The sequence below is a fragment of the Triplophysa dalaica genome, chromosome 5 (assembly GCF_015846415.1).
Source record: "Triplophysa dalaica isolate WHDGS20190420 chromosome 5, ASM1584641v1, whole genome shotgun sequence".
Classification (NCBI taxonomy): Eukaryota; Metazoa; Chordata; class Actinopteri; order Cypriniformes; family Nemacheilidae; genus Triplophysa; species Triplophysa dalaica.
The window spans coordinates 7,937,036-7,959,767 of NC_079546.1; the positions used below are offsets into that span (position 1 = coordinate 7,937,036).

A 22,732-nucleotide genomic window follows, 5' to 3' on the forward strand; every position below is an offset into this window, starting at 1 on the left:
AGATCTAACTCGAAACTGATTTAGTGTGAGCTCAGTTAGCAACCCTGTTACCTATTTCATCAGTCTAGCTTAAGTACTTTTCTCACCATATATTAAAAAGAAAACGGTCTCTATGTTTTCTACCTTCTTTATAAAAAAATTCACATGATCCACCTTCTCTTCATTTCAAATTGGCCCAGAATGCAGTAAGGACCCCCACCACAACCTCTGCCCCGAGTCAGCAGGCTTGGCAGGTCGAGCCAGACAGATAACACTGTCAGATATTGTCTCTCTGGAGTCTGAAATGAAAAAAAAACCTTTTCCTGGTCAGTGGGTTCAAGCAGACAGGCAGGCAGACGGCTCCAGAGAAGAGCAGGTTGGCAGAGGGACAGTGTGTCTAAGTGCTGTCCAAAACAAAGCAAGGAGAGAGAGAAGGTCAGAACCGCTGCATCAGACAGACGCACACACGCAGAAAGGTATCGGCACAACACAGAATGTATTACCACTTTACATGCATCCGTCTCACGGCACTGGTGTGTGAGGGGGAGGGGGGGTTCATTCATTCATCCTGTAAACATGATCTTGCGGTTTGAACTCAACCTTAACTCAACAACATCATAAGTGATAACGTGATTTCTCAAATATGATACATGGCTGTTTCATTCACATAAACAAAAATCTTTCTAGGCAGGTTCATAAACGTTCTGTAAAATAACACGTGGTAGTATTCTTAAATGGGTTGAAATAGAAATAAACATCGATATTTATGAATTTCATACAGATTTTGGAAATGAAACTATTGTTAATGTAACATGCCAGTTGAGCTACAGGAACTTTATTAGTTGTGAAAAGGTGAACAACTATAAACTACATAATGTAGTAATGCAATGTTCGTTCCTTTATATTGTTTTATTATTTTAAAAAGGGATAGTTCATCCTATAACGAAAATATGCCAATTGACTCCGGCATTGGTTTCGTACATTAGCAGTGGTACCACCGTTGTTCGGTTACCAACATTCTTCAGAATATCTGTGTTCAGAAGTCTTACAGGTATTAATTGACAAGAGGGCGAGTAAATGATAATCTTTAGTTAGATCTTTTTTTGCAGGAAAAAGGTCTTACCTAACATATACCATGTGTCAGTGGCATTGTTGGGCAGTCACTATGCCCATGCTATGTGTGAATAATATATGCCATGCTCTGCTTTTTGATTGGAAGCGCCCTGACCTTTTTTCCCGTGATTGGATCTGTGCAGATCTTTAGCGTGCAAGGGTCAGATCAGATGAACTTTCCACATAACACAGTAGTCATCCAGAAACACAGCCAGCCAATGAACAAAACCTTGAGCAGTAAGCATTGTTCGGTGAACAGCAATGGAAAAATATGTGCCTGTGAACTTCCCAAAACCGCTTATACTGGCCAACTATCTTCTACTTTGACTATGTCCCCTCTGTGCCCTTTTCCGAGCGCGTGAGAGGGACCGTACCATGTAAGCCCTCCTATTGGCTCGTCATGCAAACTATAACATGATATTAGTGGAGCAAAATCTTCTCCCAGTCTAGTGAATGAACTGTCTGTTCACTGAAGCAACCAAGGAGCTCATTCCTCCGAGGTCAGCCAGACCGTACTTTGACAAAACCTACCCGACCAGCCAGGCTCAGCATCAATCATTTCGACAGGTATTATATCAAATAAATTGTCAGCTACTCCCTTTTCCACGGATCATGTTATTACAGCATTATTACACATTCATGCGCTATTGAGTGCGGACGAAACGGTTCAGTCTCAAATTCAAATCCAATTAAATAATTTTATTGCCACAGTCTAATGATGGATGAAAGCCTTGGATGCCGGATCCCCAAAAAAATGATGTGGCATGGTGACAGATTTTAGATACAATACATTGCAATATGCACAATATACTCATATAAATATATTTAGTATAGTGGACAGTGGAGTATGCAAAATACACAGAATGCAACATATGCAGCTTCCTGAGTTATTTGCATTTATTAATTTAGCAGACAGAGTTTTATCCAACTTAGAAATAAATTAGCTTTCTGTCTTATACAGTACATATATTCAGAAAGGATATGTCCTGTAATATAAATCCAGTGTAAAACTAATAAAGTTCTGTGCATAAAAACCTGAGTAAAGTAGTGCAGAGATGTCACATTGACAGGTATTGCAGGGACCGAAACACCAGGGAATATGGAGATGAAAAGGGCACCTTCCAAAAAACGCACAGTGTCTCTGTAAGCATCTTCTGTCTTTCAAAACATATTTTTCCGAGAGGGAGACGTCGTTCACCCCTTTCCCTCTCTATTATTTTATTATCATATTTTACTTGTTTCTATAACGCAAACTGTGGGTAAACAACGAGTGTGGCACGGCAACTCTCTGTTCTGTTCAGAACCAAGTCTTAGAAAGATCAAAATTCAAACCTATTCTAAGAAATAGATGACGTTATTTGAAAGTGTGCCCAAAATCCTTAATGAGTAACTTAGCAAGAGGAGAAAGCAAATGCTGCCCCAGCTGTTTCCTGTTGAAAATGTCTCTGTAATGTAGATAAATGTGAGGGATTTTCTCTCCAAATCCGTCTCCTGTTCGCTAAATCTCACGTCTCCACAACGAGCCTGCGCAATGGAACAAAGTCGGAATATTGAGATGTGACATTGCCTGCATCTCATCCTCTTTCTCGCTTCTAATGACTTCAAACAAGTTCATTTTTGCTGGACTTTTGCAGAGGACCCAAGGGGATGTCTAGCGGTCATTTCTTTCACTGGCATTTGTGTGATGTCTTCAAGGTAACTTAACCTATTTCCTTTGAAACCGAACAGGCACGTTGGACAGACAATTAGAAAATTATGAATGAAGCAATAGCCTTACGGTAATAATTAGTGATTAAATGATCTTTTAGAACAATTTTCACTGGGATGTAAATATATAATTGTGGCAGCTTATTTGAGACGCTTAAAAATAACATATTTTTATTTTTCACGAAATTTGACCATTTTGAGACTTGCATGCATGAGTATGTAGCACACAGCATCCCGTAGCTAAACTATAGCAAAACTTTTCAGACTTTTGCGCATTACAAGAGATTGCATGATGTGTATGTGAGTCACATCTTGATACACCAGGGAGTTCGTTTGCGCAGTGCACAAGTCACCAACTTGTATTACAACAAGTAAGTTTTGCTGATTTGACATTAATAAAGGCTTGGGCAATCACAAATATGTATGTTTTTATTTTGTAGACTGAAGATTTTATTGCATACGTGTGCGTTGCGCGGTTAAATGCGTTGCGTAAGTGCCCGATTATATTCTCTTTATTATGTAAAGTGCTTCCTCTTCGGTTTTGGCGGCTTTCGCATATCCGTAAGTGAACCTTCAGTGCTCTATCCAAGATCCTAAAATCTACAACGTTTACAAAAACGCTCTTCTTTTGCCGGGGACTGAGTTCATGGGAGAGGGTCCCATTGAGAGCGCGCACTGGACGCACTTCAGTGCGCAATTGAAGTGAAACGAAGTTACTCGATTCTTTTTTGGGGGGCTAAACTTGGATGCTTGCAGTTGTAGGACAAAAACGTATAAGCCATCACAGCTTGACTAAACTGTATGTGGCATTGCATTGGATTTGGAGACTCTTGTGCGTTCGCCGTCACCATTAACTATAGCGCACGTGTGCCAAAGCGAACTCAACGTATAGTATCTTATTGACAGGTGCATCGAATGCTTTTATTCTTGACTGCACGTGTATTGGTTTGTTTTCACGTCAATCAGATCTAAATTGGCCAGATGCTTATACTCGAAGTTGATTTAACATCCAGGCACATGTAGGTTTCATTTGCAAACGCTGGGGAATTTAGTAGCAGATGTTACCACAGTAACATGAGTGATCTCATCTATGTTGCAAAAGAGAAAGAAAGAAAAGAAGAAAATTAAAGTAAAAAAAAGAATCAAATCGTATCCTCAGTTGTTTCAGTGCCGTAGTGTATTAGATGGTAATGCGTTTCTTATTTCTTTCTCGCTGTGATGCAGTGTACCATGCGCTGTCTCTCGTGCACCCACACCCTGTCGCTGGTGCTGTGCGTCCTCGCGTTGACTCCCGCGACACTGGAGGCGGTGCCGGAGACCCTGTGCGGGGCGGAGCTTGTGGACACGCTGCAGTTTGTGTGCGGAGACAGGGGGTTTTATTTCAGTAAGTGCACATTTTATTTATTCATCAAGTGCTGAGCGCGTTCTCTCTCTCTCTCTCCCCTAGCACTCATGCGGCACTCATAAATAAGAAAAGCATCAGTTTTCATGTCTTGCTTTCCAATTTTCCAAAATATTGTTTCCTTTTTGTTTTTTCCCCACTTCTTTGCTTAATTTGACTTAAGTATTAAAATGTTAAAGATTTGTTTAGAATAACCGTTTTTTATTAAATGATGGCTTGGAAATATCTTAAAATTCTAAATTACATGAAAACGGTTGTTTATGGACCGTAAATCAGTTTTAAAGATGTTTTATGCTGACTTTAAACAATTGCAAGGTAGTTGCCGTGCCAAAGCGGCAGATGAAGAAGATGCCTGACTACTGATTATGCTGTGTATTACATGTAAAGTAGATCTGCCAGCTGCTTTGGCCTCAAAATGAGGTTGGTGGAATCTGGCAAGCAATCAGTTCAAGTGTAAGAAGGGCAAATAAATGTAGTACACATCTTTTTTCCATCAGAGAAACTATCAAAGAAAACCATTTTAAACCCTAAACCTAAATCTCTCATTTTCCACAGACCAGGATATTTGCGGAGTCTGGGGATGTCCCAGTCAGATAGAAACACACTTTCCAAGACATTTCTCAATCAGACAATTCATTTAATGGTTTTTTTTTCATATTATTTATGTGTTAATTTACTTTGGCTTAATCAGAATTATAGTGGTAATGGTTGTGGAAATGCATCCATGTCAAAGCTGGTAGATTTAAAGAAATGGCTCACTGCTATTCAAACATCACTATTTGGTTTTTACTTTTCATACTGAAATTCCAGTAAGATAGGAGTATATACTACTTGCTCAATTTTTTTTTACACAGAATCTTTTCTGTAATTCTCTCAGTCTCCTCAAGGCCTCGCAAATGGATAACTTAAGCAACGTCCACTTTACAGGATTTTATTTGACCCAGAAAACATTTCTAATTTTAGACTATCTCCATTTTCCAGAAAAAAATGCTCTAAAGATTACATTTTGCTTAAATGGATAGAGTAAGATCACCTCACGATGTGTAACTCTGCTGTTGTCCTGTTTTGTACATATTGTTATTACTTGACTACATATTTATGACGGATAAATGACCTGAGGGTCTTGGGCTACCCAAAGTGACATATTGTGTGATCACCAGTGGATAATTCTAAGAAGACACATTTTATTCATTACATTAAAAGTAAGGCAGGAGTGAAGTTCAAGTTGACATTTGAAGTTTCCAGTTAACAGCATTTGAGCTTTTAGTGGTCACAACGGAGCTGGCTGGAGCATTTATGGCCAAGTGTTTATTTTGTCAGTACGAAGCCCAAAATAAATACGTTTATGCAAATCTGGACTTTCCGTGAAATTATTGCATCATCACGACAGATTCGGCGAAGAGCAAATGCACTATTTTTTATAAATCCAACAATTAAACAATTGTTTAATTTATTCTTGTACAGGTGGCCAAAATCAAGACATAGGGAAAAGGGATGAATTAAAGTTAAAGTCCTCATTAGATTTTTTGTGGGTTAAGTACAAAAATACAATATTATGAAGTGCAAAGGGTCATTAATTGGCCGCCCTAATGACATCCTTCATACACACGCTAACAAACTTTGGATTCAGTGCTAAATTTGGCATCCCATGTAGCATTATGTCCAATGAGTGCTGCCTATTCCAGTGAGTCGTTCTCCAGTGCCCATGTCACTGCCATGTCACTGCCAATGGAACTTCAGGTTTCATTATCATGATAGAAATGTGAAATTCAACTCTTTGGAAAACTCTCTTATTGAAACGAAATGTGGTCGGAGGAAAGTAGTGAGAAGATGAGTCGTAGAGGAGGAAGAAGAAGAGGGAGACCAAAAGATCCACGGTGTAGTCAGTTTTTCCCATTATTAGCCTGACCTAGAAATCTTCAGCTCTCTCTGCAAGCCTCAGCTGCAAACCCATCCCAGATCATCTTTAGTTCTGAGCTGGTTGCTGGACTGCAGCAGAACCTGACAATACAGACCTTCCTGTTCATTTGTTTGTGTAGTAGAAACCCACACCTGCAGTCTCCAACAGTCATTGATTAGTAATCTTTAGACTGAAACAAAAAAGAGAAAGATTCTGGCAGATAAAGATAGGAGCGACTTTTGGCTGGCTAATATGTCTTTATTTGCCCCCGCTGGTTAATGTTGTAACTACACCATCTGAAGCCAAAAAGAAACTTTGATCCTCATTCAGTTAGCATTTTTTAAGGAAAAAAACTGTATACAGCATAACAAATGTTTTATTAAGTAATGTATAAAAACAGACGGTTTACCACATCCCGATCTACAAAAGTGTTAAAAGGAGGAATTCTTTCTTCCTTGTCTGGTGCATGTCTCAAGAGTTCAAGACTCCTCTGTGGTGCCGAAAATTATATAACATCAAATCACATTTACAACTGATTATCTTAAAAAGGGAGCGGAGTTTGGAGAATTTGAAATCATCTGGCACCTCAGGATGGCGGATGAGCCTCTGTTAGACAACCTTTGGTTTTATGTTGCCTCATTAAGAATTAAGAGCGATTCCTCTGTGACGCTCAAAAGGGATTATGAATCAATGAATGACGCAATATATGCGGGGTCCCTTGGTGGCGAAGGTCAGAAAAGAACGCAAAACCAAGGGGTGGTCACTTCTAGCAAACATTACTGATAGGACTACTTTGCACAGTCTTATATGGCCCGTTTTCATTACGTTTGAAACAGCTAGACCGGATTATGGGGGATTACAAGATGATCAGGATGCTCCCCGCCCCCCTCTGCACTATTGTGCTGCTGCAAATGCAGAGGGCACAGAATACTTCTGGATGCACATCTTCTCTGCTTCAGGGTTTACAAAGCCTTAATAAAAGCTTTGCATATATCTAATTTGCAGATCATACAGAAAAAGCAAAGCCAAACATCTATCAAGGATGTTTTATGCCATGACAACACTGAACGCTTGATTCGGATCTGTTGATGCTTTCCAGTATTTCGTTTATGCACATTGCATCCAGCTCCATTTAACTCAACATTTCCCAAATTATCCAAACGAAACTAATCTTTTCCACATAGAATGTAAACATGTTTTATTTACTTTTTTTTTTACAGATTTTTCAAGTATTTTTGCACAAAGAAGCATCAAATTACAGAAAAGACTGCAAATTTACAAGACAAATATGAAATACCTGTACTTATATGTTTATTTTACTTTTTTTACTGGTGCCTCAACTGAAAATGTAAGTTTTTATGGGATTTTGTTTTTTACAGAGTGTATCTGTAGACCTTTTTTTCAGCCGAAACCAAAAGCATGATACACATTCACTGAGAATGTTCACAAATGAGATGCCCCCCCTTTGTTTTTTGACTTAACATCTTCCACAGAACATTCACTTGTTCTTTATATTATGAATAAAACTTGCCCTATTAAATGATAACTAATCATAAACTATCAGTTAAAACAATTGTCCAGGACAAAACATTTCAACCAAAAATATATGATCTCCTCTGACCACCCATTGAGTAAATGATCACTAAGACAAAACAATGGGAAGGAAACTTCATCTAGCTATAAAATGTGACAAACTTTGTGGTACCATTGATAACGCAGTAGTTTCCAGGACTATAGCAGCTTTCATGGTCCCCGGTGAACAATAAAGATCTTGACACTCTGAATGGTATGACACTTGTTCCAAGAACTCACTGTTCTTCAGTAACCAGAGCACAGCTATAAAATTTGGCTCCTTGCTGAGCCGGAATCGCACTATTTCTAGTGAAATTTCTCAGTGAAATCTACACTTTGTGATGCCTTTGTTTAGTTGGAAGCAAAGGCTTCTACCTAAAGGCACCGAGTGCCAAACATACTGACGAAACAAACAAATGTAAAAAAACAAACATGCAATGGTAGATATCATTAAAACCAATAGGACAATGGATGAGTAACAACAAGGCAGCAGATCGTCGCTGTCCTTTTGAAACCAAGGATGTCCAAATTCGCTGTTTTTAAAGAAATGATAAACATTTTCCTTTCAAATGATTACATAATGTGTTGTCAAAGTTGCCAAGCAGTTTTTAATACATTTTATTGGTTAGATTTTTGCAAAACCCAGTGACAAACAGAAGGGTGACTAATAACAATGATTAATTTCCAAAAAAAAAAGAAATCTGGAGATACGAGGTTACAGAAGGACAGCAGCAATATGTTCATTTATAACCCAGTCCATTTTTTTGCCAACCATGGTTTGAAAGCAACCCAGCATTTTATGAAGTGTTTATATGTTGTCAAGTTTTCAGAATATTTTAGATACATTTTTAGATAAAACTAAACATCTAACTTAAGACGTTTTCCACTCAATCGTACTCAGTACTCAAATAGTGCCCCTTACTCCCCCAGAGACTGCTCAGCACCCGAGAGTTATGTTGTATGGAGGGATGCATCTTTGTCAGAATTAAAGCGCCTCTCCTTCCAAAACAACACTGTCAGAGTGCAGCAAACGCAAAACAGAAGTTAATCCATTTTGTCAGCGCTGGCGGACCCGCGAGCCAAGAGCTATTAACTCTGAAAGGGAAAGGCATTTCCTCCTTGTAAATGCCATATTAAATTATTATTATTATTACTTCATTTGGTAACAGGGAAAAGAATATCGGAGCTATATTGCCCTAGGTGAGTGGTGACTTGTAAATGGAGAGTAGGATATTTTAAGGCCACCAGGAGACACGGAGAAAGGAACGTTGAGTTACTCAGGTGTCTACCTTTACCATAAATCCTTCGGTGCTCCCTGGACAACCCAACTCCCGTATTATACACGTTTAAGCAGCCTAACCAAATCATTAAACGTTATGTGCAGGACATAACAGCGCATTGACCTCATTGGCAGCACACATAGTTTTTACCCACAAGGTCTTTTCATGTTACGTGTTCTTTCACATGGGTAATTATCACCTAGTTAAGCAGCAGCAATAATGGGCATGTGTGTTCATTGTGGTCTTCCAGAGATGTGTTTCCCCTCATCAGTGGTTGTGAGATCCCAGGGTTGCCAGGTGCAATTTGTACAGCCGGGGAGTTTTCTGCGTAGGTTGATTCGACAACGTGGGGGCCAGGCTTGGAACAAGTGGAGTAGTTTAAAGACACCAAGTTTGAAACTGGAAAATGTGAGGTTCTCTACATTAAGGTGAGCGTGACCTCGGTTTAACTGGGGAGCTTGCCAAGAAGGGTCTTCTCGGTGCAAAGCGATACCCTGTAAATCTCACACTGAAGAAATTCGTGTCGTTAACGCATCCATATATCTGAATTATCAGAGCCACAATCTGGCTGCCAAGCTGAGCTGTTACACCGCCGTGACCGGCTGTAACTACAGAAAGTTCTAGAGATTTAGCATTTCAGCGCGTGAACTCTCAGGCCGCGATTGCTTCCCGCAAGGTGATACCCTGCCAAAAATAAAATGGATAACGCGCTTAAACACATTCAGATGACAGGCTCCATTTAATATATGAAGTCTAACAACATTTGCACTCTCCATTAAGGCACGGAAGCATAAATTTAAATAGCTTTTACCAGGTTTTCCATAATTGTTCCTGTGTGCCCTACAGGCAAACCGACGGGATATGGGCCCAGTTCGAGACGGTCGCACAACCGCGGCATCGTGGACGAATGCTGCTTTCAGAGCTGTGAACTGCGGCGGCTGGAGATGTACTGCGCTCCTGTGAAGTCCGGCAAAACTCCACGGTCTCTAAGGACGCAAAGGCACACAGACACCCCAAGGACACCAAAGGTGGGCTGGGAAATACACCTAGCTGTTGTAGACATACTGATTATCTGACAATTGATGCTTAAACTGGATAATATTTTAAGTAAAACAAATGCCAACCCTACCTGTTGTGTTCCTTTTCAGAAATCTACATCTGGACCCTGCCACTCTTCATGTAAGGTATGTCTTCCTTCAATCTAACCGCGATACAAAGTTGCTGTATTGTGTGAATGAGGACGAAAGATGGTCAGGCTACAAAAAGCCTTCTAGCGCCATACAGAAGCCCATTTTGCAATATTAAAGAGAGTTGGCAGGATTCTCTTAAGCAAGGCGTTAACAACCTGATCTCATGGGAATTCGTAAAAAATTTACAAGGTGCCTAATTCATATGAAATTGTATTGTATGAATCGTACAATTATTAGAATAAAGCAATATTTAGGCCCCTCCCCTTAACCTAAGGTTACTGGTGTGAAAGCAAGTCGTACTAAAACGTACAAATGACATTGCATGAATTCATACAAATAACCGACCTCGTAAAATAGTTGTGAATTCCCATGGCATTTTTTTGATGTTTGTCAAACAATCGTGTTCAAATAAGCAGAGTCAGAGAATAGCGTCTTAAATATGAGGTAGAATAAATGATGTCATCATTTTCACTTCTGGACAAACAGTTCCTTTGACTCATGTCGGTACATTGTGCTGTGATACGTTCATAAGAATGAAGCTGCTTGTCTCTCACACCCGCTCTCCAAATGTGGGCCATCCTTTAAAGTGCTCTCAGAGCTCCTCTCTCGAAAAAGAAAACCATTAGCAAGTGAACCGCCTAAGTGGTTTTTGTGGTAGACCTGCATGCGCTCTTCACAGACATATTTCTGCACCCATACGTCATGCTTTGGAAGCTGAATCTAAGGTCACCTTAGATGTCTCGACAATGAGTTCAAAGACTCGCCGGTCTTTCTCATGCACTCCCCTGCGTGCGGTTTTGCTCTCAGCTTAGCTTTCGTGAATTACTCGTATTAATCTTGCTGTGGTAGAGGCTTTCATATCTCGCTTTGACAGTAGATTTCCTCGGCATTATGAAATAACAATCCCTCTACCAAACAGCTGTGTTGTTGTGGGCACGGATGGTCGACGTGTGACCCAGCACTGTTCTCCTTTGGGTCAGCTTTCTCGTATCTCGTCTGTGTTATTTCTCATCGTCTTAACCAAAGACGCCACCCACCACTTTTTATGTGTGATAGAAGACAGGCATGTCCCAAGTTAGAAAAAGTTCGTATTTTGTCAAAACACATCATAGTCATGTGGTGTAGTTTTCTTAAGCATGCAACTAAGCACATTTAAAGCACATGACAGTAAAACTGTAATTTTACAGAATTTGTGCAACATTTTTTAATGGGGTATACATTTTTTTTATTACAGAAATAAACTGCAAATGTATGAGGGGGTTGTAAAATAACATGTTAAACTGTGTAGTTTTACTTTACAAGATTTGTATTTTGCGTTTTAATTCTGTTGCCCTATATTATCAACCGGAATATTACAGTTTTTTTGTGGTGATAACAGAATTTTTATTTATTATTCAAGCAAATGACCCACACAAGATTTGGCTTCTAACAGACTGACCAAATTAACTGACGTGAATCAAGTTTTATAATAGAAAAAACAGATCGAACGAACCTAACCTAAACCCACTTTTTTCATTCATTTTCAGGAGGTTCATCAGAAGAACTCGAGCCGAGGAAACACAGGAGGCAGAAACTATCGCATGTAGAAGATAGCGAAGGAACAGAGAAACACAAGTCAAATTGATGGAGAGAAAAGGGTGTGGCCTTACCTGGTCATCCAGGGACTTGCTTCACTGTAAAAACAAGATACTGGATGAATAAGCCCCATATTAGGAAAACCAAACGTTCAACTACAGAGAAAATCTGAAGATTTTATACACTGCACCATTCTATAATGGGGGAAAAGGTTAAATTAGCTGCTATAAAAAGTCAAACGATAACTGTTCCTTTACCTCTATGTGTGAACTCTAATGCCCGGTGGAGGCCGATTGCTTCTTATAGTGGCAGAACGAGTGCCATTCCCCAAATATTTACCCTTATCGATGCCAGTTCATTTCAAAGTCCTGAGGTCCATATTCCACTGATTTCTCATAGCAGGACAGCCACTGGGAAGAGGGAAAGAATGATTAGTGGAAAGGTCATGGCTTCCCCCGACTACCCGTTATTTAGATTTTGACCAATTCCACATCTAATTTGATCTAAAACATGGGCACATCCGCTGTTTTATCAATGTGCTGCCTGTATACGAAATGTTTGCAAGATCCACCACATGGCAGACGGTTCACTATGACAGCAGACTTCATCTAGATGTTTTAGACCAGATGGGCTTGACTGCACAGAGAGATGCCGTAGAGTTTTGTTTTAAAAAAAGCCCTCAAGATCAGATCAAGGGGGATTAGACAAAAGCCTTGGGCAGATGCACAGAGGTGCTCAAGTATTGCTGCAATGGACTCTAGAGAGCAAAATCGTGGCAGTTTAGAGTTGGAATCTGGGGAGAGTCAAACTAGGGAGAGATCTATGCTAGGGAAGGAGTCATTCATCGACCACACCACAAAAACTGCTTGCGATCAAAACGTAGACATGTAAAGAAAAGTTTTTGCAAAAGAACGACTCTCACACAGATGCACGTGTAGCAAAGCTGGGATTGTCAATTACCATCTTCATAACGGACAACGAAGCTCACTTTGCTTTGGAGGTCGTGGGATCTTTCTGGAAAATAGACTGGTCACGGTAACCAGACTGATACTCAATACCTCCGTGAAACCCCAGTCCAAGCCACTAGAAGGTTTCGGAGCGTGACCCTGGCTTTTTGCACATCCCCTCTCACCCCGCATGGTGATGTCATCCTTTCTGACCCCAACGGATTACGTCAACCCACACTGTCTACGCTGTATATCTATACTCGACCTATATTAATCTTTACATTCTCTAACCATAATCGTATGTGACTGCATCATATAGCTGAAGCGTATAAATGATCAACCCACTGTTAACTGGTGCTATTTTGTAGTTTGATAATTGCAGGGGTTGCCTGCAAACCGGAAATGACTTTAAAAGCTCAACGTTGGAAGTCTTCCCTTTTGCACAGCCTTGTGGCCACCATTGTAATAATATTCTTTTTTATTTGGGATTATTTTTAAGCTGTTTCAATAAGGTAACGGTGTAAGCGTGTGAAAGTATTTTTGTGAGATCTGTGAATGCATGGATAAAGATACGAAACATAACAAGAAATGACGTCGCGGACCCGAGCTGGCTGTTTTGTTTTCTTCACGATTGTTGCATTGTTTTCGTTTTAAATTGATCATCGTCCTTTTACCAATCACCTTGATAGGGAGTACTGTGAATTCTCGACATTACCAAGATCACAAATTAGCTTTTATGCGCATTGCAGTTATTTTGAAATTTTGGACACGTTTCTACAACGTATAGTAGGATGTATTTGCAATTGGCAGAGAAATTGCGCAAAACAATCTTAAGTGTAACAAAAAAAACTCTCCCCCTCATCTCTGGGCAATGACAGACTTACAGCGTACTTCAACCAGCTGTTTACAGTATAATTTGGCCAAAGCTGATGCTTGGCTGACACAGTACAAGTCTGTTCACGGCTGCTGTTTTTCTTTACGCTTGTCTTTGTTTTTACTCATCGATATGTCTTGGGAGGTTTGTTTGGAAAACTACACGAAAATTTACTGTGTGGAGCATATGAAAAAGGTTTTAAACAGCAGCATATTAGCCATCCGAAGATGAATCAGCTGTCAAGAAGACGATCCGCATGGCTAGAAACTTTCACAAAAGCAACCATTTCTGAGAGAAAGCTTATTTGGGTTTTAAATATTTTGAACTGAAGCATTTTAAGAGAACGCATATCTTCTCCATTAGTAACAATAGAATATAGAATCATAAGCAATAGACTCAGTTCACCCAGAATAGCTATTATGTGCACATGTTAACATGTTCTCACGTAATACCAAAGACTTTAAATATCTGGTTAAATGTTTGTTCATTAATAGCTTTTGGCATCTTTAAACTATTCATCTTGAATCTTCAAATAGAAAAACACAATAAGGAACATATTGTTATGCTGAAGTTGTTCTGTTTCCTGTTAGGATTCAAGACAGATGAGGGTAAAATATAGGACTTTACTGATGACTGTAAAGTTTGTGGCAATTTTGCTTTTGTTTCCATAACCATTCTGAACATAAATGACATGAATGATGATTCCGGGGATTGGTCACAAACATTGATCATAACACATTTTAGTGTCAGGCTTTCATTACTGGTGCTCAATTGCTTTCTGTATAAAACATGAAAATACTGACAGATGTTCACTGTTCCTGCTGAATAAACCACTTGTCAATACATTAAGTCTCAAAGAGTGTTTATTACAATGATCTAGATGACATACTACTGCAGCGACTGTGAATCAATGCACAAATATTATTACTTTGTGTTATTACATAACATTTGCGTAGTCCTTGCAAACAGGCAAGTAAATAACTGCCAGACATCTGAAATACTGTTTACATGTTCACACAAAGCCAGCTGTTGGCAGAGGCCTCCTAAAGGCTTTTTTTGATGTGTTCGGCTACAAATTGTAATTCGCATCACTGCTGATATTCGTTTAATTTATTGATTGACTCACAAAAAGAGAGTGCCGGGGGGTTGCTACGCCCCCTGTGAAGAATCTTGCCTTCTTTCAAGGCCATTGGGCAAATTTTGCATTAATTCCCTTAACACAGACTGGAATCCTTTTCACTATTCTAAAACTACACATTTACCGCATGACAAAGTGATACTTCCTAAAAGATGGTGTGTTCCGCCAAGACAAACAAATCAGCCAGCGGGTTGACCGACGAGAAAGCTGCACATTCAGCTGATTCTACGAAGGACCCAGTGACAACAAAGCGTTCGTATGCTGTCAGCACTTTTTAATGGCTATATAGTGGAACAATCAAGCCTTTTAATAGATAAATTGGCCACCTGGCTTCGGTTCAGCAGACATAATTTAAAACGTGGAGCAGGAGGTTGGCAGGCGTCGAATCCAGAAATTTCGATTCTGTTTTCATCCCTCCTTCCTTGTTCCTTCGTTGTACTAAATCAATTATTTTCCCCAATTAGGCAAATTACAGTCTTCAAATGAATTAATTATTCTCTGGAAAACCAGAGAAACCACCGTATAAACGTTTTAAGAATTGCAGCAGATTATCCAAATCTGAGTTCAAACTTCCTACAACTTGGTGTGTTAACAGAAAATCCATATAAAAGGTCTATGTTTTTAGATTTGTTTTGTTTGAAGACTGTATTTTGTTAAAAGCATACTTAAAACAGCAATAAAATTTAAATCTAAATGAAATAATTGGTAAGAATTCTGTTGATGTTACAAACTATTTTTTTTAAAAGCTGAACAAGAAAGACCCTGAAGCTCTTTCAAATCTTCAGCTTTGTTTGATCCATTGATGTCATTTCCGCTACAACAGGAAAGTGAGGCGGCACATATTAAAAAGCTCCGTCCCTTTTAAAATAGCCAATAGCGTGGGCAAACACTTGATTCTCTACATTCTAGAGATATTTTGATTGGTCAGCAAATTTGGAAAAGAAGCTGAAGTGCAGAATGATGTCATAAAAATTATATGAGAAAGATCCATCTTGGTGGAAGTACAAGACTAAGATTTGAATGCTTATATCTTCCAAATGTGATTTTTGTAAGTGTTTCGACTCATAATAATTTATTCTGTAGATATCCTTAAAGCTAAAATGTTAAAAACTTAAAAAAAGTAATATACTGCAAATTAAAAAGGTCACGGCTGCAGCGCCTTTTCTTGAGTTTGACAACATACAGTACGTGTCCATAAAGGATAAGAGAACTTACAATTACAAAATCTACTTTTTGTACGTTTCTTCGGTGAGAAACCATCTGCCAAGAATATAAACCATCAGTAGAAAGTGAACCCCCAAACCACAGCCCATGAAGATACTGAGTGTACTTTCACTCCTCTTTAATCTTTCGATGTTCCGTTGACTTTCTACTATTACAAAACAGCAACACACACTTTTAACACGTGCACATCAATATAGCTATTCCATATGCCATCTAGCAGTGGTAACCAATGGCAACTGTTAAGAAAGGAAGGCCTAATTTTGGTCAACTTCGGAGAGGAAAAGCAAGTTTCCCTAGATCAAGCATATGGTAGGTCTAAGAGTCATGCGAGGACAATGTTCCTGGACCTAACCCTGAAACTAAAGCTCCAAGTTCATACAACTTGCGTACGCTATTGTCTTTTGAATGACCTTGTGGTCTGTTTCAATTCTTCCATCCATTTCCCAAATTTCCCCACAGTAGTTTGAGAAGAAAGAGAATTAATGTTGGGCTGAAGCTCCATGTTTTCACTGCTAATGAATACAAGGAATCTGTCAGCCTGCTGGAACTGCCAGTGCATAACAATTTCCAATACTAAATTATTCATTTTTGTATACTTAAGGGGATAGTGACTATTTAAACGGCCTTGACAGGTTTGCGTTTTTTTTCAATTGGACAGGTGCGCTGCAACATCTGCCAGCGATACAGTATGGCTGAAGCGTCCATTGATGACATACAGTACTTTGATTGCAGCATGTGTTCAGAAATGGTTGTACGATCTAGAAATGTTAATCTGATTCATATGTGCCCTGGAACGCTAAGGCTTTCTTTTGTTTTGATTACTTGAAATACATGAATGACCGTTTTACTATCAGCAGCAGACTATCAGCAGCAGACTTAAAAAGAAAGCGAATGGGCGAAAAAAGGTGAAATTATGGGCGACTTCTTTGTGATACAATACATTTTGCCATAGCAAAAAAGGTCGCTAGTTTGTATCCTGTAAATATTTTAACAAAAGTCTAATATATATTTTCTTTTAAATTAAAAATATATTTTTTCTTAAGTTAAGAAGATCTGTATTCAACTGCTATTTTGAGACACCATAAATATAAGTAGTAAACATTGTATTTTTTGTCTTTCCATAGAATGAACTTCTGAAATTGTGCTTCCACAGTGCAATAATATATATATATATACACATACACACACAAGAGGTAGCAGGCGATCTCCACACCCAAACACATACCCCTTCTCCCGGTACCTCTAGATTGCCTCCTCTCTCAGCAGTGGAAATTCACTGGAAGCTGATTGTGGCAAGAGTGTTGGCTCAGCTGCACGCTTTAAGAACCCATGATGTCAGACCCATATTTTCCTTGGAGAGATTCTCATCAGTTGCATTGTTCCTGGAAACCATGGTCTGTTCTCTGGGCAACAAAGAAGCCAACCCCATCTTAGTCCTCTGGTCTTGTGCGAGCCCCCACCGGCCCCTTTCGGCCTTGAACTAATCGTTTACTACAGCACCAAACAACAGATGAGTAAAAAAATCATCTGGAAATTTGATCAATGGGGAGAGGATCCTGGATCGGTGACAGTTAACTCTCCCGCTTTCCCAGAGATCAAGACCGGCGTTTTAACGTTTTCAGAAAATGGAAATCTATGGTTTGCAACGATGTGTAATAAAATAGGACGGAGGAGCAGAGATTCCGCTGGGAATGCAACGTTATTGGTGATGTCATGGCTTTAATGTGCACCACGAGAGACTTATCCACCTGAACTCGAGAGGCAAATAAATGTTCACGTGAGAATCCACACAGCTAAAATCATTCATTCTATAGAACTGAAGCGGAATTGATGTTAAAAGTCATTGTACAGCTCCGGTTCTGTTGCAGAATTAACTTTTTTCCTCGAAAGACAAGTATGCGCATGTGATTTTTAATTCAAACCGGCAATGAGTGGAATATCTTCGAGTCAGCGGTCGTAATTTAATGAAACCTTATCCCACACAAAAGAACACTCATTCAGACCCCTCTCTTTTTCCATTATTGGGTATTTCAGCTGCCAATTCTGGAGTGGTTACCTGATCCATCAATGGCACGGACCGTGAGGTGAGATATAGGGCGACATGGGGCCATGGAGAAATCTAGGGCCAAAAATGTGATTCTGTGCAACAGAAAGATGGCCAAAATTCTGATGTCATTATATATCCTGTGTCACCTCTGGCAATTCCCATGTTCAGAGGACAGAAATGGATTTCCATTTGCAACGCTTAAATTACAGGATGTCCGTGTCTCCAATTTTGTGGCGAAAGGATACTTGCAAAGGGAGCAAATCAACCATTACTAGTCAGTCATTCTCTGCACCCAGAGCACACGCTAGAAAGAACAGAGACGTTTTGTAGTAGTAGAAAACAACAAAAGAACCAACCTATAAGAAATAAGTCACAGATGAGATAATTTTTATATCCCAGTCATATCTCCTCGACATAATAAGTTTAAGCAGAAAGCAAAATGGAAACTTGCTTCATTTTTGCATGAGTTCTTCAAGAAAGAAATCTTCATTTGAGTTTCATAAGAGATCTCAACAGTCTCAAATTGAGCTCAAATCTATCAACTTTGCATGAAGTCAAAATTATTATAGATCTCAACATAAACTCTTCAAATTCATCCAAATCCAGATTATTTGAACTATACAAAATATTTCGGAGTGAAAAAACAAATAATTTACAACCACATTATTTAAGAATAACATTAGCCTACCTCAATATTCATACGATTAATGGTTTTATTACACTATATGACTCTAAATTCTAACTAAGATTGATTTATTTATTATTTAAATGCGTGTTTGTTTGTTTCCTGTATGATATATACTAATTCAATTGAAATATTACATTTTCATGTGACATGAAGTATTAAGTATTGCAGATCACAGCTTATCAAAGCAAATGGTGACTTACACTTAACTTACTCTTGGAGACCAGAGATAGTTGGTATTGTATAGATTTAGTCTAAAAGTGGGATTTCAGCAAAGACAATGCCCAGCATGAACAGATATCTCAAGATTTCCATGAACAAGATTCATAACTTTAGCAAGCTCAGTTGAACCTTAGAACTGGTTCACAGTTTTATCGATAAATTGGTAAAACAATATCTAGACTGACATTTAAACTGAAATGTCAGTTTAGTTTTTCATCAATAAAAAATAATTAAACGCATGACCAGTCTCTTAATGAATATAATGTCACCATTGAAACGTGTGAGACACAACAGAAGATCTGTTTACGAATGCATGAAATTGCAGGTCAAAACCTTAGACTAATCTTAAAAGGGTTATCAAAAGTCGAATCAGGTCACTATTTTTTTGAGTGAGATGGGGGTTGGTGGTAGAGGGCTTGTAAGACGTCAGAACGCGGAATGGCAACAAAGCAAGAGAGGTTATAACAACACGGCATCAAACTCCGAAGTTCAGTTGTACTGTTGCTGGAACAGTCCAGTCTCCATAGACCAGTTGAGTCCTTCAGTAAAACCTCTCTGCCTCCAACAAAAATACTCACTAAATAAAGGCAGAGTGTTCCAAGTAAAATCACTTCAGCGGAGTTCAATAACTATTATTCATGTCCCATTTCTTCTTGCCTGTGCAATAGCCTCTGTGATATTAATAAGGAAAGCCCTTTTGTTTTCATAAGAACCGAAGAGGAGCATTGGAGACAATGCTAACACACATCTGTTTTCTTATGTAGTACCCTATAGGTCTTCATTTGCCTTTCTAATTGAACGATACCGTCTCGACTATACTGTTTCACGCTTTCGAGACCCAAGAAACTCCCTTTTACTTTCACGGTTATGAAACCTCTCTCTCTCCCAGCATGTTAGGTCTTTGAAGAAGACCACCGACGCAAACTCACCTTATTTTCCTCAGAAGGGCCAAAGTGCTTTCCAATGTGAAATTACATGTAACCCACCCCTCACCTCTCAACAAAAAATAACAGGAAGATTAAATGACACAATGAGGAAGGGGCACCAAGGGAATTAAAGCTTTTTGATGGAGGACAACATCCCGCGACATGCCTTTTAGACGCTTTTCTTTTGAATTGTGAGCAAATCCACAAGATTACTTGATAAGATAGCAGCCAAATGTGGCATTAATGCACAACCTTTGACCTGCTACATCAGTGTGAAGAAGTAAAAATTGGCAGGGGGTGTGATTGACAGCAAAATGTGGCGCTCGCTCTTAGAGAATCACAATAAAAGTCCCCTTTCACAAATCTTATTTCGCCCATTACAAAGCCACAACAGTGTCCATTTCAGAACAAGGACCACTACAAAAGTAATCCTCCCCATGGAAGGGCATCCAACATTTACCTACAGGGCACAAAAATCATCAACAGAAGTATGACGAACAACATATTACAATAGCCAACTCATCCTTATTATACACTATAAAAGCATTCGTTTGATTCTTAGTTGATAAGTGAGTGCAAGGCAGAGCCAGAAAGCAAATCTACCGTCATCCCTGAGCATCATGGCGTCTTACACGGTAATCTTCGCATTTGCCCTTTTTCTTGAGTTTACGGCTTACTCGTCCCTGGCGCTGCCCAAAGGCATATCAGATCAAGAAAGCACAGTCCAAGATCGACTAATTTCAATGCCAGATGATGGAAGCGAAGAGGGGAATGGACTGCTCTCTTATAGAAGATACCCCATCATTGAGGGCAGACTTGCAGATGAGGACGGCACAAAGCGGATCTTCATACTTGCTGTAAGTGTTTACATGTTGAAAGCTTGTAAATTAACTCAATATTAGACGATATGTTTGTGTACTAACCAGGTGTGACAGGTTGTTTCAAGTTGTTTCATCATTCACTCACACTCAAGTCATTCCAAACCTGTATGACTTTATTTCTTCTACAAAACACAAAAGATATTTTTAGAAAGCCGTTTACCAAAAAACATTGGTCTCCATTGACTTCGTTGTATGGACAGGACCACAGAGAAATCTCAAAATATCTGTTTTTGTGTTTCACAGAAGAGTAACACTGTATACTGTACAGTTTTGAACAACATGCGGGTAATTAGATGACAATTTTTTTTGGGGGGTGGAACTGTCGCTTTTAGTAGGTTTGTGGCAAGACAAAATATGCAAATTCAAGAGACATTAGGTGTAAACAAGTTAGTGTGTCTTTATGTAAATGCATCTATAGAAACTTATTTCAGATTATGTTTCACTACCTTAAAAAACTCAAGTAAGAACATCTAAAACAATTGACCAAGAAATCGCTTTTTCAATGGCACAATAAAACACCAAAACAGACTCAATACTTTTGGAATAACTATGCTGTATAGAAAAGAATCTGTTGGCTTTTGTCAGCATTTATGGTTAATAAAAAAGGAATATACATCTCTAAGACAAAAAAATTTCAGGTCAAGTTAAATATGGCAAAACACTCTTACTAAGGTCAATAACTTTGGATGTAACTAAAGCTCTTAGCAGGTTTTAGGTGCACGTGAGGGCTAAATGAACATTGTAAGCACAACGCCAAATGTCTGCAGGTATCTAACAGCGCTTTTCCAATACAAGACTGAATCCTTCAGTTTCTCCAATTATCAGTGCAGTAATGGAACAGTCAAAGAGGAGTATCGGAAGGACACAGTCACAAAAGGGAAATGGAAGCCTTGGATAAAAGGGCCCAGGGTGATCTTGTGAAAATTGGCAAAGTGAGACATGGGAAACTTTGTCGCAATTTGACACATTTGTTCCATGGGTGGCTCATGCGACGGCTCAGCGCCAGCAGTTTGGGAGCAGTTACGGAGAAAGATCTTGAGGTTGCCCTTGGGCGTGTGTTGTTCAAATTAACTTAAACATCTCCAGGTGTGGTTTCAGAATCACAAACACTTGTAGAAGGAAACAGCATTTTGGGTTTCGCTTTATACGCTGGGCTGCTTCTCTTCAAAGGCCTACAATAAAAGACAAGAGGTTGCCCCACAGGTTCTTATTGTGCTGACTAGAAATGTTATTCCACATTTCCACCAGGACACCGGAATAAAGGGATCTCCTGGGAGGGAAAAAAACCTTGCCTTTCCAAAATCCTTCCCTGCACTGCGTGGGCTGGATCACAGTGTGGATGGATTCAGCATGAGGAATGACCGTAGAAGTGCAGATGATGTCTTTCCCGTGGGTAGGAGAGAGGTTGACAGTAAGCACTGACAAGCTTCTTATCTCCGGTCTCATCAATGGTATTCGTAAGAGAAACAGATACAAACATTAATGGAAATCAAGGACTCTGTAGCCATTCTTTGATCCTACACGCTACTCCTAATATAGCAGGACAAAAGATGGCAACATTATTTAAAAACTGAAAATTGTATTATAGTATGGAAAGAACTGATCTCCCATCCTGTTCAAGCCGTTCAAATGAACTAATTTTGTTCTGTTTTCTTCTCTTTGCAGTATTGAGGTGCATGATAGGTCGAGTGTACAGGCCATGCTGGCAAGGTTGAAGCCGATGCAGACAAAAAACAGCTTGGACTCTGCACCCTTTATTTCATCCTGCATCTTATTCCAAACACAAGATGACATTATATACAAGTCTGTATGATTAAAAGAAAAAAACATACTATTGTAAGGCTGCAAAGAAATGAGTAGTGCTTAAAAGAATAAAATAAAATTGTTGAGACAATGCTAAACTACAATGTGATTTGCTTTAAAACTAGTTAATTATCTGCCTAATGAACTTATCCCTTTCTACGGCTCTCTCACAAATATATACACACACCTTCAATAACAATTTGGAAAGAGAGTCCTCACAATGTCATGTAGCCCCAGTTGACGTGATTTTGGCACGTTCGACATTAA

At 39.2% G+C, this 22,732-nt stretch overlaps 2 protein-coding genes across 2 annotated transcripts; both read left to right on the plus strand.

Moving 5' to 3' along the window:
• Positions 1-2,311: 2,311 nt before the first annotated feature.
• On the plus strand, positions 2,312-14,384 carry igf1 (insulin-like growth factor 1). The gene is given in 6 exon segments (XM_056747951.1): positions 2,312-2,735; positions 2,737-2,787; positions 4,024-4,183; positions 9,800-9,981; positions 10,102-10,137; positions 11,670-14,384. Coding segments are annotated over 6 exon segments (537 nt in total). The 5' UTR covers positions 2,312-2,687; the 3' UTR covers positions 11,730-14,384.
• A 4,865-nt stretch (positions 14,385-19,249) lies between these two features.
• Positions 19,250-22,466, plus strand: pmch (pro-melanin-concentrating hormone). Its single transcript, XM_056749030.1, has 4 exons — positions 19,250-19,399; positions 20,366-20,638; positions 21,911-22,073; positions 22,328-22,466. The coding sequence occupies exons 1-4, from the start codon at positions 19,250-19,252 to the stop codon at positions 22,375-22,377; spliced, it is 636 nt and encodes a 211-aa protein (XP_056605008.1). The 3' UTR covers positions 22,378-22,466.
• Positions 22,467-22,732: the final 266 nt, after the last annotated feature.

Excerpts from the sequence above, each read along its gene's own strand:
- pmch (XM_056749030.1), top strand. The coding sequence starts at position 19,250 with ATGGGGGTTGGTGGTAGAGGGCTTGTAAGACGTCAGAACGCGGAATGG. Across the intron at positions 19,400-20,365 it reads TAGACCAGTTGAGTCCTTCA|AGCCAGAAAGCAAATCTACC; the intron begins GTAAAACCTCTC and ends AGTGCAAGGCAG. Across the intron at positions 22,074-22,327 it reads GGGTAGGAGAGAGGTTGACA|TATTGAGGTGCATGATAGGT; the intron begins GTAAGCACTGAC and ends TTCTCTTTGCAG.